We start from the raw sequence: 16,482 nt of genomic DNA on the forward strand, positions 1-16,482 counted from the left end.
TGATGTGTGTGTATGTGCATCTGTGTGCATAAATATTCCTTTATCCATTCCATATATTACTGAATACTGGTGAAAATGTTTAGCAAAGAGTGGTTTTATCTGCAGGGTATGACTTAGGTTGGGTTCCTAAAGAGGAAGACCCTAAGACAAGGATCTGCATGTAAATGGTTTAATGGGACATGGCTCCAGGAAACACTGGTGGGAGAAAGGGAAAATAAGACAGAAGAGAAGGAAGAAGACAAAAGGTGTGCTATTGAACTGGTCCACACAGTGAGCAAGGAAGGCTCAATCCCCATCAGAAACCCCAGGAGACAGTGTAGACCACGCCTCAGACATCCCAGCCAAGGGATGGAGAGTCAGTTTTCTCCCACCTGACCATGAAGGTCTGAGGCCTCAGGGGCATTAGCTCTGCCAGCCCTTTAGGTCGCCCCATGTGTGCAAGTCCAGAGAGAGCTGTAGGACAGGCAGTGGCAGGCACCTGCCAAAGACCACTGTTTACAAGTAATGAAACAATGAGACATCCACAACATCTACTCTAAGGCAGATCATGGAAGACTGTCACTTGCAGTGTGATTTGTGTGCGTGTGTGTGTGTGTGTGTATCAATGGCATATTTCAAAATCAGGAAAAAAAAACTGATAGTAAAAATATTCCACAAAATATTAGGTTTTCTAGAGGAAAAAAAAAAACAAAACGAGGCTTAAAATTAAGTCAGAAAGTATGCAGGGAGGCCTGGGGTCTCTCCTCAAAGGGTCCTTGCACCAGAAAACATGCCCTGGAAAGGAGCCCGCCTCACACACAAGTCAGACAGTGCTGGGAGGAGCGAGACGGTGGAGACAAAGCCCATTCTGACATTTTATTCACTGATGATAAATACAGTCTCGTGCACAGGAAGGTGGCCATGAATGATGTACTAGCACCGGAACGTGGCGGTCGCAGACCGCTCACTGCTTCGCCATCGCCAAACACTGGATCCCCCGCGGCTGCTCAGGGCATCGCCCCTGATCCGAGCACTGGGCTTTGTGGGGAATCCTCCTCTGGGGCAGCAATTTATTCTTTGCTAGTTCTCAACAATTTAAAAAAAAAATCATAAAAGATCAAGTGTTTGCAAGAAAATATCAAAGAGGATAAGAAGATTTTCAGTTCTTCTTAGAGTCTAAAAGTAAAAAGGGGAGGTAAGGAAGGAGAGAAAAGGGGGAAGATGTTGGGGGTGTGCCAGGCTTCTTCCTTTCCCCAGAGCGTTTTTTAAAAAAAATCAGGGAGATATTAATGCTGTTTGGAGATGGGCTGTGTCTCTCTGATGAGCCACTCGAGCGCTTCCTGGCGGCCCTGTTTTTGCAGTTCCTTCCCGATTACATCCCTGCAGGTCAGATGGTAGTTGTTGAGCCAGTCACACTGCAACAGAGAAGAAAGAGGAAACTTCAGTAAAGGCTGCCTGGAGAGCAGCGAGGCCCATGTGCTGAGGCACAGGAGCAGAAAACCCTTTCTCCCTGCTCAGGGACAAGTGACTTCCTTGTGTTCTACTTCCCTGGAAACAGATGGGATGAGGCCACATGGCCTATGGTAAGAATGCTCCCAGAACATTCTGGAGTGACTGGGGGTGTGTGGGGCAGGGGGCAGCCTCAGCGGCCACAACAATACCCCAAAAGCCCTGGCAACCTGCAGTTCCCACAGTCACAGCCAACCAAAGTCCTCTGCTGCCACCTGGTGAAAAGTTGATGGGAATGCAGACCCAACCCCAAAACTGTAAAGTTTCTAAGATAGTCTATTTGGAAGGTGATACAGTGCACTGACTGGTATTTTAAAAGCCCAGTGGACAGAATCTTGATCTTGTTGTGTGATATGACTATGCCTTACTACAGAATGAAGCCCCAGATTTACTGAGTGGTATATATATTTACTGAGTGGGAAAAGAAGCCTTTTACTAAAAGAGAGAAACATACTCTGCTTGGTATATTAAATACTGTTCTCTACTTGTTATTTGTGGAAACCTGCTAATGACCCCAAGGCAAGAAGATATTATCTGTCCTATAAAACCGAATTGGCTAAAAGAACAGTTCAGTGATTTGGGTATGTAAGGTACAGCAATAACACTGGACCAGACAAAGGCCACCAGTCCCTGTCCACTGTCATGGGGTGGACTGTGAGACACAGGTTAACAAAACTTTCTCCCTTCCTACTTAATCTTCCTCATGCACTATTTCCCTGAATAAAGTGGAATGTGTCGCATGGGAGAAATGCCTTCTGACTGGCACTCATCCTGTGGACAGCAAAGACAACGGGACCTAGAATTACTTGGCAGAAACCAGAGCCTTGGGCTTCCCAAGTGTGCCAAGTGACTTACTAGTGGAGTCCCTTGCTAACACCCTGGAAGCTGTGCCCAAGGGCCACTGGAAGAGATCGGTTCCTTGGGGCACAGGGCTTTAAGCCAGGTGGCGCCCGGGTTCACTGCTGTGCTCTCACTCCCTGTCACCTAAGCCACTGCTGAAGTTCAGAGGAGTCCAGGACCACAGGAGAGACTCTTCCTGCTGAGGAGACACACCTGACACTGTGCTACTGACAGGCCGCTTCCTCTTCTGAATCCACACACTGAAGAAAGCAGCATCAGCAGGGCCTCTTTGGGTCCTGTGAGCGGGAATGATTGGCTGACAAGGGCACCGATGGTCAAGGAGAGGTGCCCAGGTACGGAAGGAATCGAAACAGAAAGCAGATGAGCTTCTATCACCATCTGTGAGCTGGACAAGGCAGAAGAGGGTGCTTCTGGCTAGAAGAACCAACTTCCCTCTAGCACCAAGCATGCGGCCCAAGGGGCTCCATGAGGACACGTTTCTGCCTCAAGAGGCATGAAGGCCCCTGGGGTGAGGCCAGTAACAGAAACATCTTATTCCTAGAGTAACCCCCACACTTGTCCTGCCTTTGGCTCCCGCTAGTCATTTGCTTGTTGCCGGACTTCTGTCCACCTGCCTTGCTATGAAATGTGTGTTCTTCTGGCTTCTGGCTTCTGGCTTCCTGGCTTGGGAACTCTTCTGTCCATGAATCAGGCCTGACCACTTCACATCTGAAGGATGGGGTGGTGCTGTTTCTGGCCCCCTGTCTTGGCCCTCGTCCCTGCTCCGATCTTGATCACTGTCTGATTCCTCATGTCTTCCTCCAGGTTCCTGACTCTGCCACTTCGCCTGGCCTCAGGAGCCTGGGGACCCACACTAGTATCTGAAGGGGTTTCGAGACTCTGTGACCCATGAGCTTGACAAGTGAGCACAACAGTGAAGGGTTTCACAGCCCAGCGGGACCACCTCTCGGTCTGGGTGAAAACCAGGCATATGATAGATTTTACTTCCCATTTCCTTCATGTTCCATGCGATGTGAGGAAACAACCTGGCACGTGCAATAGCCACCAGGTCCCACCAGCCGTCTGGAAGGGAAGACACACGGCCCGTATTTGCTAAACACGCATCAAGGCAGCTATGGCCCCTGCCCTCCTGGAAAGCTAAGTACACTATTCCCACCCACAAAACTACAGCCCCACAACGGCAGGGAGAGCAGGCCTATCTCAGCCTAGAGACCCAAAAAACACAGGAAAGGGACCTACAGTCCTCAGAAGACATGGGATTTTCACTCAAGTGGCCTAGACTCCACCCCACACACACCCTTCTGCCTCCCCTGAGACTCCCTCATTACCTCTTTGTCTGTAAGGGAATCCACGTCTATCATTTTGGTCTGTATGGGAACCAAAGTTAGAGGTTCAAAGGTCAGGCTTCCCCGGTTATTAAAGTTATACTGTGGGAGAAAGAAGGAAACAGAAGCTTTTACTCCTCTTTACCACAATGAGCCACCATGAGGTCATTCCCACCAGACAGGACTGTCCCTCAGAGCCAAGTGTGACTAGGAATCGAGAAGTGGTTAGCGGGTCCCCATCTGTAACAGACAGAAGCCACAATAAACACAGTGGATGCCACTTTCCATGAGCTGCTCCGCTGTGCAAACCACAGCCCATGGCAGCGGGAAAAGCCAGGCTGAGAGCACTGGAGGCTCCTTCCCGGCAATAGATCCAGCCCGTCTGCTGTGATGCAGAGGAGGCAGGTGGGGGGCGTCTGGAAGCAGGGACAGCTCTGGGTTTAGTTCTCAAGACTCCGCTAAGCTCTAAGTCCCCCAGCAGATTCCATGTGGCCTGGCCTAACCCAGCCAGGCCCATCAAGTGATGTTTAACAGGTCTGTCCAGGGCATGTGGCCTGGGAGAGCCGGGGCACACAGAGCAGGCAGGTCTCTGTTCCCAGCAGGGCTTGCGGGAGTGAGGGGAGAGGCCTCTCTCTTCCTGCAGGCGAAGGAAACCACTTCACACCGACCGTTCCACTTCCAAAATCAGCCATGGAGAGGCGCAAACAGGCCTTCCAGGTAAAGCCTAGCACCTAAAGGCTGCAGTCTCTTAGTAATGTGATGGGGAGAGGGCACCACACCTGCCTTATCACTCCTCTGCAGGGCCAGACCCAGGGGATAACTCAGGCTTCCCCAGCTTTACCTGATAAAAATCACCTGGGCGCTTGTTAAAAATAGTTTCCAGGCCCTAGCCCTGGAGATTCAGTGTCTGGAAGGAGGCTTTACACAAACATCCCCCACAGCAAAGGGGCCTTCATGACAAGAAGCTGCCTCCAGTAAACACAGAGGCCTGAGGAACATCAAGCAGGGGTCTGCCTAGGGCTCTCTGAGGTCTGGCTCAGGATCCCAGGTCACAAAGGATTTTCTTCCTGACTTTGAAGAGGAGAATGAATTCCAGGAAAGGCCTCAATATCAGGGGAAGGAAGCTCCATTTTGGCCACAGAATGGCATACTCTTTGTTCTAAGGACAAAAGTCTTCATCTTCCCCATCAAGGAATGAGGGAATTTTAAAAATAAATAACTACATAATTACTCACCTTGGTCTTCACAGGAACCACCAGGACAACATTCTCAATGCGAATTCCAAAAGCCCCATCTTCGTAATACCCTGGCTCTGAAAGAAACCAAGACCCCAGGTGAGAAGCAGCCCATGATGAAGATAAGCACTTTTTGGAGACGCTTTTGTTCCTGGGATGACAGCGCCTGTCCCAAGGAGAAGAGAAACAGGAAGAGCCACTCAATTAGGGACAAGAGCCCTGAGACACTTCTTCCCAGGTGGCTTTTAACAGGCACTTGAGGTACAGAGAGAGCAAGGCTCGGAAGTTTCTGAAACAGGGGATCCACCAAATAAATTACAGGGCATATCTATCCATAAGACATAACGATGCAAGCGTTAAAATACATTCACAGATTTAATGGGAAACGGCAATATCTGTTAAGTATGGATGCAGAATATAGACCATATGACCAGTATAATCTGAATGATTTTAAAAAAAGCTACGCACATATATAAACAACCAGAAGCTAATAGATCGAAATATTAAGCCGTGTTTCCCCCAGGTGGCTGGGTCACAAATGACTTTCATTTTCTTTTTTTTTTTGTTGTTGTTGTTGTTATAATGGTTTTATTTTATTCATTTTCTTCTTCATACCATTCTATAGTTTCATGTTTTCTACAATGAATATTTATCACTTTTATAAACATAAAAGGTTGTTGTTTGTTGTTGTTTGAGTAAAAAGTGACAGGAACGGGAAAGTAGATTCAACTTACTCTATAATAATTCAAATATTAGAAACAACAAAGAGCTTTCAAAAAGCCAGAGGATCCACGCGCACCCTCTGGGTGAGAGAGACCTACCATCGGTGACAATCATGCCCGCCTCCAAGGGCTCATCGGAGAATGTTTTATAACTGATGCCACAAGGACCCTCGTGAACATTCAGAAAAGACCCGACCCCGTGTCCTGTTCCGTGCAGATAATCCAGGCCAGAATCCCACAAAGCAGAGCGGGCAAAGGAGTCCAGAAGGTGGCCTGGAAGATATAAAGAACCACTTGACGATATTTATACAGTAGTTTTCAACTTGAGAAGCACTTTAGAGATTAGATTCGTTATGTTTGGCTCCAGAAGGTGAAACAGAAACCAGTGGGTAAAAGTCCCTGGAGGACTCAGGTTTCAGTGCAACACAAAGAACTTTCTAACAATCAGAGCTCCTGAGGAGGGCAGCTCCCCACCAGTCCGAGCTCAGTGTGAAGCTGGAGGACGCTGGTGAGGGACGGTCAGCGGTGGCAGCTAAGGGCTGCGTTAGGTGCCCGGGACATTCCCTTCCCAGTGCCGGGACCCCACAGCTTCAGAATTACAAAGGTGAGATTCCAGCCAGACTGCAGGCAGGCCTGACAGGTGAGGAAATGTGCCCGGGAGGTGAGTGCCGGCCCAATGCCCGGGACAAGCCCCACCCACCAGTCTTCAGGCAAAAAGGGGTAAATCCGAAGTCAGGTTCCCAGAAAAATTAATCCCAACAAAGGTCCTGAAAGGAGGCACTGGCCCAGCACAGAAGGACAGACAAGAGGCTGCGCCAACTTCCACGGGGGCCCTGGGACCTTCATGCCCTGCTGCCCCCACACGGGCCACCCAACACCAACAATGGTCAGGAGGTGGGGACACAGCTGACCCTCACCCGGTCCTAAGCCTGGCTCCCTGGAGGTCCTCTCAGCTCAGTCCGTGCAGCACCCCACTTGCCCTGGCTGGGCCTGAAGTAGGCTGGGGGCTGGTGAGAGAAGGACGGTTCTTCCACTCAGACTTACACATGGCTGATGGCTGCACAAGAAAAAGGCTGCCATATGCAGGAAGGGACCACCTACCTTTGGTCCCGGTCGGGAAAACGGCAGCGCTCACAGCTATGTGGCCCTTGAGGACATATGTGAAGCATTCCTGCCAAAGAAAACCCAGGGGGCATGTTCAGAACAAATCCTGTCCTTTCCTGGGAGTTCAGAAAACCTTGCCTCGTTGTATCAATACCACAGAGAAAAATCAGAGGAAAAATGGAAAAAATCTGGCGGGGGAAAAATAACTTGGCCTCGGGACCAATTTTCCAGAAAATCTTGAACTTAGATTTAGTAAAAGAACTGTCCAAGAGATGACCCCACCAGCCCTTCCCTGACATTCTGAATTACTCTGCCATCTGAGCCCCAGGAAGGCTGGGGCAAAGTAATAAAAAGTACCGGTGACACTAGTAAGGTAACACTTACTGAGCCTCTCCTCTGGCCGGCCATTGCTACTCAGCCCTGCACACTTAATCCCACACTTCTTGATGGAGGCACTCCTGTCCTCACTTTACAGAGATGAAGTAGGCAGCCTGCCATATTGCAGAGTTCATAAGTGGTACCATCTGGCCTTGGAGCCGGGCAGTCCTGCTTCAACTTCTGTGCTCCTCACCACCAACTATACTCAAACGTTAGTCCCTACTGCCTGGACAAGAAAAGTGCTGTTTGGAAGGGTAGTGGCTTGCCAGTAAGGTGCAGAGTCAGAACTAAACCCAACACTGTTCAGTCTCGTCTGAGGCTCTTTCTACAGCATAAGACAAGTCACACCAAAGGTATCTGGACCCAAGGTCAAACCCTTCTAAGGTGCTGGTGCCTACAAGTGAACAATGCAAGGGACCAACACCAGGAAACCTGCCCTGTGGCACCCACACAGCCCTCCTCCCTAGACAAGGAGCTTCCCGGAAAAACGAGCACTCAGAGATTCAACCAATATCTGCCAAGCAGTGACTATGATCCAGGAAACTGCTGGGCTCACAGAACCTTCACAGCCAGCCTTGGAGGCAAGCAGTTTTCTCCCTATTTTTATGGATGGTCTAAGTGCTACATTCAAGGTCATGGAGCGGGTAAACAGCAGAGAGGGTACGAAGCCCAGTCTCCAGGCGCCTGGTACACACCCCTCTACCTTACAGCTGTCTCCTCTTTTCCATGCCAGACAGACCACAAACTGAGCTGTGTATATTATTTCAGAGGGTTCCTAGAGAGTTGAACCTATAAATAGGAACACTGAACTTGAAAATAGAAGGGGGGTAGCTTTCAAAATCAAACCTAGACACTGTTGGTTAAAAAAACATATATTTCACAACTCTACTCCCAACCCCAAAGACATTTCCTGACTCAAGAGAAGGCCAAAGCTGTTTAAACTTGAATCTGAGCCACTTTGACCTCAGCAGACAGAAAGCTTTTAAAATCTCTCCAATGATTAATTAAATGGACATCATAAAGCAGATAAGCCTGACTCCACAGTAAATGAGCTATTTTATTGTCCCACATATAATTTTTACTTATTTATACAATCGCTTTTCGCAAGCAAGAACTGTCAGAGAAAGTAGAGAGGGCCTCTCGAGTTTTCTCTTACCTTCTCATATGCCGTAGGGGTTCCAAAATGCATGGTACGAGTCACATCTGTTGTTCCATCCCTTTCCAAAAGAAAGGACAAATTAATTTTCACTCGAAATAAGCTTTTGCTCAAATAGACAGGTGAGGATGTGGAGAAGTTAGAACCCTCATGCACTGCTGGTGGACACGGAAAATAGTGCAGCCACTCTGGAAAACAGTTGGCAGTTCCTTAAAAGGTTAAACATGGAATTACCCTGTGACCTAGCAATTCCACTCCTAGGTAAACCCCCAAGGGAACAGAAAACATGTTCACAGTAGCATTTTTGTTCATAATATCCAAAACATGAAATAATCTGAATGCCCATCAATGACAAATAAACAAAATGTAGTATATACATACACTGAAATATTACTCAACAATAAAAAAGGAATGAAGTACTGATACACACTATAATAAGGAAAAATCCAGAAGAATCAGACTAAGTGACAGAAGCTAGACATTGAGGCCACATGTTATTAACCCAATTATATGAAATGTCCAAAACAGGCAAATCCATGCAGACAGAAGGTAAACTAGTGGCTCCCTGAGTAGAAGAAATGAGAAGTGACTGCTAACAGGAATGGTGTCTCTTTTAACGGGTGATGAAAATATTCTAATATTGATTGTGGTGAGAACTGCACAACTCTGAGAATAAACTAAAAACCATTAATTGCACACTTTAAGTTGCATGGTTTGTGAATTATGTTTCAATAAAGTCATTATAAAAAATAAAATGAAACAGAGTGAATGCCAGGATGGCCCGTATAGTGGGAGTGAACTCAGCCCTGGCACGCATGCACACACACACTCTTGGTCTACGATGTGAGGACTGTTTCATGAAAGACACCGTCTCCGGGGGTATGAATGAGAAGGAGGTGGACAAAGGAATGGAGAGCAATTTACTGGCCCCTAAAAACACTCAAGTGCATCTTTTAGAACATGCAAATCTACCCCCTGACACAGAAAGGATAGCTTCTAGAATCCTGCTAACATGTAGAAGTGAACCAAAATGTCACCACTAACCAAGCAACCCCAATACTCTGAGCCACAAGGCTAGGTTGTAGCTTCCACATACTTGGCTGAGCTCATTTAAAAATAAGGTTCTCCATCAGCCAAAGTCCCAGCTGCAGGGACTGAGGAGAACAGGTGAAAAGGCCTTGCTCGTGCTCTCTTAAGGCAGACGACACCAATGCCAGCTCCTCCTCCTGGGGTCCACATCGAGACCCAGCCTAATCGTGGGTTCTCTGACAAACTATCCTAGATGATGACTGCGAAAGCAGTGAGGCATGAAGAAGGGGATTCAGAATTCATAGGCAACCCTTTTTTCTCATGCATTCATTCAAAATTCTCATGCCTCACTTCATGGCTCTGGAGCCACTGCAAGTCCAGAGAGCTGGCAGACAGTTTGTGGGCTGGATCAGAAGACTTCCCAATGGTCCAGAAAGCTTACTTTTTTATTTATTGAGTATTTAACAGCTTCCAACCAAGGCCTAAACATTTCTATCAAACAGTCTTTTGTGGGAACAGAGCTACAACCAGGCTATTTCAACTAGGGGTGAAAAAAAGGACAAGACTTGAGAACAATTCTGTTAATGGGCAGCACAGAATGAGATGACCGGCTGGAGCCTGGCTTGTCCACCCACTCAAGTGCCTTGATTCAGCGGAGTCAAGATCTCTGGCAGCCCTGATTCACTTACTTGTACTGTGCACCCGAGTCAATGAGGTACACCTCATCCAGCGACAAGGTCCTATTCGTCTCAGGGACTGGCCTAAGAAGGTAATCAAAAATTAGTTATTCCACAAATGTAAACACTTCCTGAATCCAGGAAGAAGGAATACAACTGTTCTTTGTATTAGTCTCACAACTTAGGTAAGTCCAAAATTACATCAAAATTAAGTTACCCAAAAGGTTAATTATTTCAACTAGTATTAACCTTCTACTAGTCAGTCCCAGTCAACCTATCTCTCCACTAGATAAAGAGCTCAGGAGAAGGAAGAATAACATAGTTATGTCTACCTCCATTTGTTTCTGGAACAAGTGTTCATGAGATAAATTGTAAAAGCTACAAAAATATTAATCAATAGAAGCAATGGGACCAAGCTGGGAAATGGGGAGAGCACAGCCTGGAGTCACTTGTCTTTTACTGGGTAGGGGTCCAGGCCCCTGCCTCAGCCTCCACTACCCTCCCTTAGTCTTAACTCCACCAGGAGCCTCCCCACTGGCTTCTCAATTTGGTAGAAAAACTAAAGGCGTTTTTGCTGGGGAAAGGGATGGATCGTGATGCTCTTACGCTGGAGCAATTTTTCAAATCAACATGAGGTATTTTTAAGTGATCTGATTTCCGGGTGCCTCTTTCCCAGACACTAGGCTGCCCTAAGAAAAGTTAAAAGGGAGTCGAGCATTCCGAGTGTCTGCCCTGCAGGAGACAGGGGGCCTCAGAGAGCTTCTCCTTCATGTCTAGGCAGCAAGGGAGCTAGTGGGCACTCAAGTCCAATGATTGAAAATGAACCAAAGGTGGGCCCAGCTTCAGCACCCTGCCTCTCAACAGGCTTCCAAGAGCCATAACGAAGAAACACCAAAGGAGAAGCAAAATTCTCCTGTCCTGGTCTGAAATTATTTAAGGTGTTAATTACATGCAAAATTCTAGGAATAGTATCCAAGCAGGAAATTCATCACCTGAGTTAAATATAACACAAAAACTGACTTCCTTTTGGTATTTTAATATTAGAACAGAAGCATTCATGTGAAAGAACCGTACATTCCCATATGTGACTGTCTCCCACATAACAGCTTCAAAATTTGCCCTAAGACTAAAAACTCTAAAAGCAATTATTAAAAAGCAGGGCCCAAGTATAGCACAGTGAGACAGAGCAAGTGTTCCTTCCCTGCGCACATCACAGATGGGAAGCGAAGAACTCAAGATGCCCCACAGAAGGCAAAACCATTTGAGCCAGGTGAAGCTAGAGCTGCAGCCCAGGGGACGCCAAGTCCCCTTTCCCACAGGTCCACAGGCAGATCTAGCAGTCCTAGACTCATCAGTTCCCCTCCTGCCTCACAGCGGGGGGACGCTCGGCTCTGTGGGCTCCTGGGCTCTCATAGGTCATGTGATAAAAACCCCCACAGGCTGAGGAAAGAGAGAGTACAGATTATCTCCTTAACCATAAAAGGTGCTCCACAAGCTAATGATAAGATTTTCTGGTGCGGAGGTGATGGAGCTCACAGGACGTTTGGACTAATGCATCAAGAAGGCTGCCGCTGTCAGAAGGGAAAAACACTAAAAATTCTAATTATTAAGATCCAGGGATTATGAATACAGATAGTGCAGCCTCAGAAGGAAAGAGAGACAACCCATTGACTGCATCATGGAGAATGTCAGTGCCAAACACCTAAGCCTAAGAGGCGGCTCCCAAAAGGCAGAGGCTTGGGACTTTAGAGGAAATGAGAGAAAACAAGATTTCATTCTTTCCCAAATAAGAACAATCTCAACAGACACACGGAGGTGGGCACTGGGGCCTCTGGTAAAACAATGTCTCTCCCCTGCTCAGGCTCCTGTGCAGAAGCAGCAGCAAAGCCAGGCAGCGTGCTCCTCCGCATGCCTTACGCGTAGTGAATGATGGCGCCGTTGGGTCCCGTACTGGAAATTGTTGGGAAGCTCAGGTCCACAAAGTCAGCCTGCTGCCTGGAACAGAAAGACACACAGAGCAGAGGGGCTTAAAGATTTTTATTGTGCCAAGAAACAGGGCCCTCCCAGCTTCATTTAACCTGCCAAGGAAGTGAGCACAGGTTCGTGGGGTCCCCAAACTGACCCTTACCTGCGGAATTCCTCAGCTTTGTCAGCAGCTGAGATCTCCGTCACGCCGCCTTTGGGCACCTACAAGGAAGTGGCTTATAAACCATCGGGGTGTGATAAATTCATGTGTCTCTTACATATTATAGGGCGTGCATTAAAAACTTATTTTTCCTCAATTCCCATGTCCCAATTCCCAGCAATCTACAGGACACAGTTTATGTCTCATCTTTAACAAGGAGGGGATTTCCAAAGGCTCTAATCTAAAGTAGAAGGATTTCTACCCATTTATTTTTCACAAAACCATTTTGCCTCAGTATGATATCCTGAAACTTTCCAAAACTTTATACACCTAAATTTAAAAATTCAAAAGTATCCCACCCAGGACATCATTATAAGAAAGTGATCCTAAATAAGTAAAAAAGATAGGTGCAAACATATTATTACAGGGTTTTTGATAAGGGCAAACAGTTAACAACAATCTAAACATTTGAAAATAAGAGAAATGGGTAAATAAATCAATCTAACCACCAAACATAGTCTCCATTTAGATCATTTTTTTAAGACCTCAAAGCATATGGAAAATGCTCACACTATGATACTAAATGACTAAAATAAACAAAATACAAAATTGTAGCTGTACAGTGAGAGCTGTAAAAATAATTTATATTGAAAAAAATAATATACAAAGATGAACAATAGCCAGAGGGGAAAAAGCTGTTACACTGGAGGGAATAGGGGTGATAATTCTCTTTTTCCAATTTAAGCTACTTTTAAAGAGTTGTTTAGATAATATTGAAAGGGAACATGATATTGTTTAATAAGAGAACAAAAAAATCACTTTCGTGTCAACTACAAGGAGTGAAAGGGAAAGAAACCAAGGAGTCAGTTTAATATAAAAAGTTTTATGGGAGTTCCTGTTGTGGCACAGTGGAGGTAAATCTGACTAGAAACGATGAGATTGCAGGTTGGATCCCTGACCTCACTCAGTGGGTTGGGAATCTGCTGTTGCCGTGGGCTGTGGTGTAGGTTGCGGACAAGGCTCAGATATGGCATTCCTGTGGCTGTGGTGTAGGCCAGTATCTGTGGCTTCAATTAGACCCCTAGCCTGGGAACCTCCATATGCTGTGGGTATGGCCATAAAAAGACAAAGGACAAAAAAAAAAAAAAAGTTTTATGGTGCAAATTAAAGTTCAAAATGTATAAAGATCTTTTTTCTCTCAATACAACTTGCCTAGAATATCCACAAAGTCATATTTCCTTATAATGAAACTCCACTTAGTTGTAAGACAATTCCTTAACCAGAAAGGATCCGTGCTGTTAAGGAATTTCCTTCTTCATCCTTGTTACTATTTTCTACAATTAAAGAATTTCTAAATACACACACACCAAATTTCCACAGAGAACTACTGAAAGAGTGCTAAAAGTAGATCAAGAGCTTAGACCTCATGGTGAACAGTTAAAATCACACGTAGATAATTCCGGAATAATCTAGATCCAAGTGTTAAACAAAGACTAGGAACCAACCTCTTTCTCCAGCCAGTTAAAGAGTTCACAGAGGGCAACGGCATCTTTAATCTGTGCAAATAATGGAGACATTTTTTTAAAGTCACTACTGAAAATCAGATGGGCAGATTCGGAGCCCAGCCCTAATGTGATACTGAGAGGACTGCACCCACAGGACCACAAATCATCAGCAATCAGGGCTGTACACGCAGGCATTTCCTGTGAACAAGTGTGCAGCAATTTCTACTACAGGGGAAAGGGCTCCTCTGCCAGGGAGTAATTCAGGCACGATCAGGAAGGGGCCCACCCCAGAGCATACACAACAGCTCCCTCAGGGGGGTCACTCCTGTACTTCTGGAGCAGGAAAGACAGGCCATCTCTGGGCCCCACATCCTTCCAGATCCACTGCTTGAAACACAAATCCAGGCCTTTTCAGAGGCTTCACCTTCATCATTTTCATCATCGCCATCACCTACACTATCATCATCAATATCTCTTTTGTGTTGTATGTATTTTGTAAAGATCCAGATCATCCAGTAGTTGATTTCATTCTCTCATTAACTCTGGAAGGCTCACAAAGGTTCCAACCTTGTGCCAAGTTCAAGACCACTCAGCAGGTAAAGGAGCAGGGCCTTCTGACCGCCACACATCCCCTCTTCAGCACGGGCTGCCTTACTCACATGAGCTCGCCTCATGCCTTCTGATTCGGCAGAATTCTTCACAGCTTTGGCGATGCAGATGGGGGTGTAAGGCATACAGCAGCGATGATCCTAGGGCAAAAGGCAGTAGCATGGGAAACTAAGCATGGCTCCACTCACCCAAGACCAAGGCAATCACCTCTTGGCCCAGCACACCACACTTAAATCACTGGAAGAACTCCCACTCAGGACCTACCCAGCTGTCCCCTGGGGCCCAAAGACCTGTCCCTTTTGGTTGGTGACTCTGAGCATGGTAAAAGGTGAGTGAGCTCATTCAAAAAAATAAAGTACATCAAACAAGGTATTTCTCGTCCATCCCCCACCCACTTAGTTCTGTGAGACTGCTGGCAGCCAGCCATCAGCAAGATACTCCTTTTTGAGCCTCCGTGGTCATGGTCAGAGTTCACTAACAGATCAAAGCTTGACTGAAATAACCCCTTCTGGCTGCACAAAGGAGGCTTTTTCCCACTGTCTGGGATGCATATGACCAACCAGGGGAGACAGGGGCACTCTGCTTCTTCCCTTCTTGCACTCAGGAATCAGCTACTGCTAAAGATCTGATCTTAAAGGGCTGGGGAAGAGACTTCCCAATTTGAGAACAAGTTAGAATCCAGGCCTGTGTTACAAGGGGGTTGGGGTGGATTTTTCACCACCTTGACTTTGGACTCGCAGAGCCTCTCAAAGGGCTTTCCCTCTCCACTCTCCTTGCTTCTCTCTCTCACTTACCTAACCCCTCAGGAAACAAAGGCAGGCAGGATCCCCAGGGAAGTAAAGCTCTGAGTAACTGTGTCACACAGTGTGATAGTGACCAGGTGCAAGGGCAAGCCAGGTCTAGAGGGCCAAGCCTAGACTCCTCCCAGGATGGCCCACTGCTTAATGGAGAAGAGAGGACATTGCTGGCCTTGGCACAGGCCACCTGGCAGCCAGAGGCCCAAGGTAGGACAGTTAAAAAGAATACAACTAAGGTGGTGTGGACTGCTGCCCCAGGCTCTAGTTAAAATGGGGCGGCGGCGGAGGGGGGTGGTGGGGAAACAGGTGTCAGCTGCTTACCACCACCAGCAGGGGCTCAGTCGAGGGCAGGGTTATCACTATCATCTGACCTCTGACAAACCCCTAGCTTCCAAAGCTGCCCAGGGCCTCAGGTCTCTTGAACTATAAAGTGTGATGGGGGAAGTCAATTAGCGTCTCCCCAACTTTAGCCACTCTCCTGCCACCCGCACAGGTCTTACCTTAGCCGCCTACCCCCGGACCCTGAGTAATATCCTTCTTTAGATTCTCTTTCAATTACCTTCGTTTATTAAACTCAACTCTGTCTTAACAAATGATCTGTATAATATATGGTCTTATAGACTAATTATATTTTTACCATACACATTTTTAAATTGAAATATAGTTGACATATATTTTAATGTAAGTTTCAGGTGTGTACAACCCAGTGATTGACAATTTTTAAAGGTTAAATGCCATTTAAAGTTATGAGAAGATACTGATTATATTCCCTGTGCTATACAATATATCTTTGTAGCTTATTTATTTTATACATAGTAGTTTGTGCCTCTAGTGTTTAGACACCCCTATCTTGCCTCTCCCCACATCCCTCTCCCCACTGGTAATCACTAGTTTGCTCTCTGCATCTGTTAAAATGCTTTTAAAATAGATATGTATAAATAAACCTAAGTTTGAATGTTTCCCACCTAAAATCATCTCTCATGCCACATTCTGGAAAACACAGGACTCAGTGGGTTCTAAGGGCCTCCCTCTAGCCCAAAGGGCTCATCCAGGGAGATGACACCTCTGATCCAACAGCCAGTTCTGGAACTCTGCCCAAGCAACCTTTGTTTCAAAAGCAAATTGCACGAGGCCAGGCCTGGGAAGGGCCTGGCCGCTGGAATGAAAGGTTCAGATGGGCCTCTGGGGCTACCAACCTTGGGGATGGCCTCGCTCACGGCATAGCTGGCCTTGTCACTGACCCACACCTTCTCCCTAGGCGACAGGCTGGCACACAGGACCTTGAGCTCGCTCAGGATGGACTTGTAGGGAAGCACCTGGATTCTGTATTCGGCTTCCAGGCCCAAGTCAAAAAGCAGGTGTTCCTTAACACTGGGGGTGTCTATGCGGTCACCGTCAATGAAGAGCCTGCAGAGGGGCCAGACGCAAGGTGACAGGAAAGGCGGGCATAGGAGTGAGAGGACAAGAACGC

At 46.8% G+C, this 16,482-nt stretch overlaps 1 protein-coding gene across 7 annotated transcripts in view; it reads right to left on the bottom strand.

Annotated features, from left to right (window-relative positions):
- Positions 1-841: 841 nt before the first annotated feature.
- XPNPEP1 (X-prolyl aminopeptidase 1) overlaps positions 842-16,482 on the bottom strand; it is a 50,890-nt gene continuing 35,249 nt past the window's right edge. For 4 of the 7 annotated variants that reach the window (XM_021073190.2, XM_005671446.4, XM_021073189.2 and 1 more), the window contains 12 exons: positions 16,208-16,418; positions 14,265-14,354; positions 13,606-13,656; positions 12,104-12,162; positions 11,893-11,970; positions 9,988-10,059; positions 8,270-8,330; positions 6,733-6,802; positions 5,731-5,904; positions 4,910-4,986; positions 3,678-3,776; positions 842-1,394 (listed from right to left, as the gene is read on the bottom strand). In XM_021073190.2, coding sequence (XP_020928849.1) covers positions 1,266-1,394; positions 3,678-3,776; positions 4,910-4,986; positions 5,731-5,904; positions 6,733-6,802; positions 8,270-8,330; positions 9,988-10,059; positions 11,893-11,970; positions 12,104-12,162; positions 13,606-13,656; positions 14,265-14,354; positions 16,208-16,418 — 1,171 coding nt within the window. In that variant the 3' untranslated portion in view covers positions 842-1,265. The remainder of the gene's footprint in view (positions 1,395-3,677; positions 3,777-4,909; positions 4,987-5,730; positions 5,905-6,732; positions 6,803-8,269; positions 8,331-9,987; positions 10,060-11,892; positions 11,971-12,103; positions 12,163-13,605; positions 13,657-14,264; positions 14,355-16,207; positions 16,419-16,482) is intronic. The other 3 variants (XR_014825758.1, XR_014825759.1, XR_014825757.1) reach the window with 1 other exon arrangement.

The sequence above is a fragment of the Sus scrofa genome, chromosome 14, assembly GCF_054392235.1.
Source record: "Sus scrofa isolate SSC_HxYL_T2T_F1_AM1 chromosome 14, Sscrofa_HxYL_maternal_Yorkshire_Landrace_v2.0, whole genome shotgun sequence".
Lineage (NCBI taxonomy): Eukaryota > Metazoa > Chordata > Mammalia > Artiodactyla > Suidae > Sus > Sus scrofa.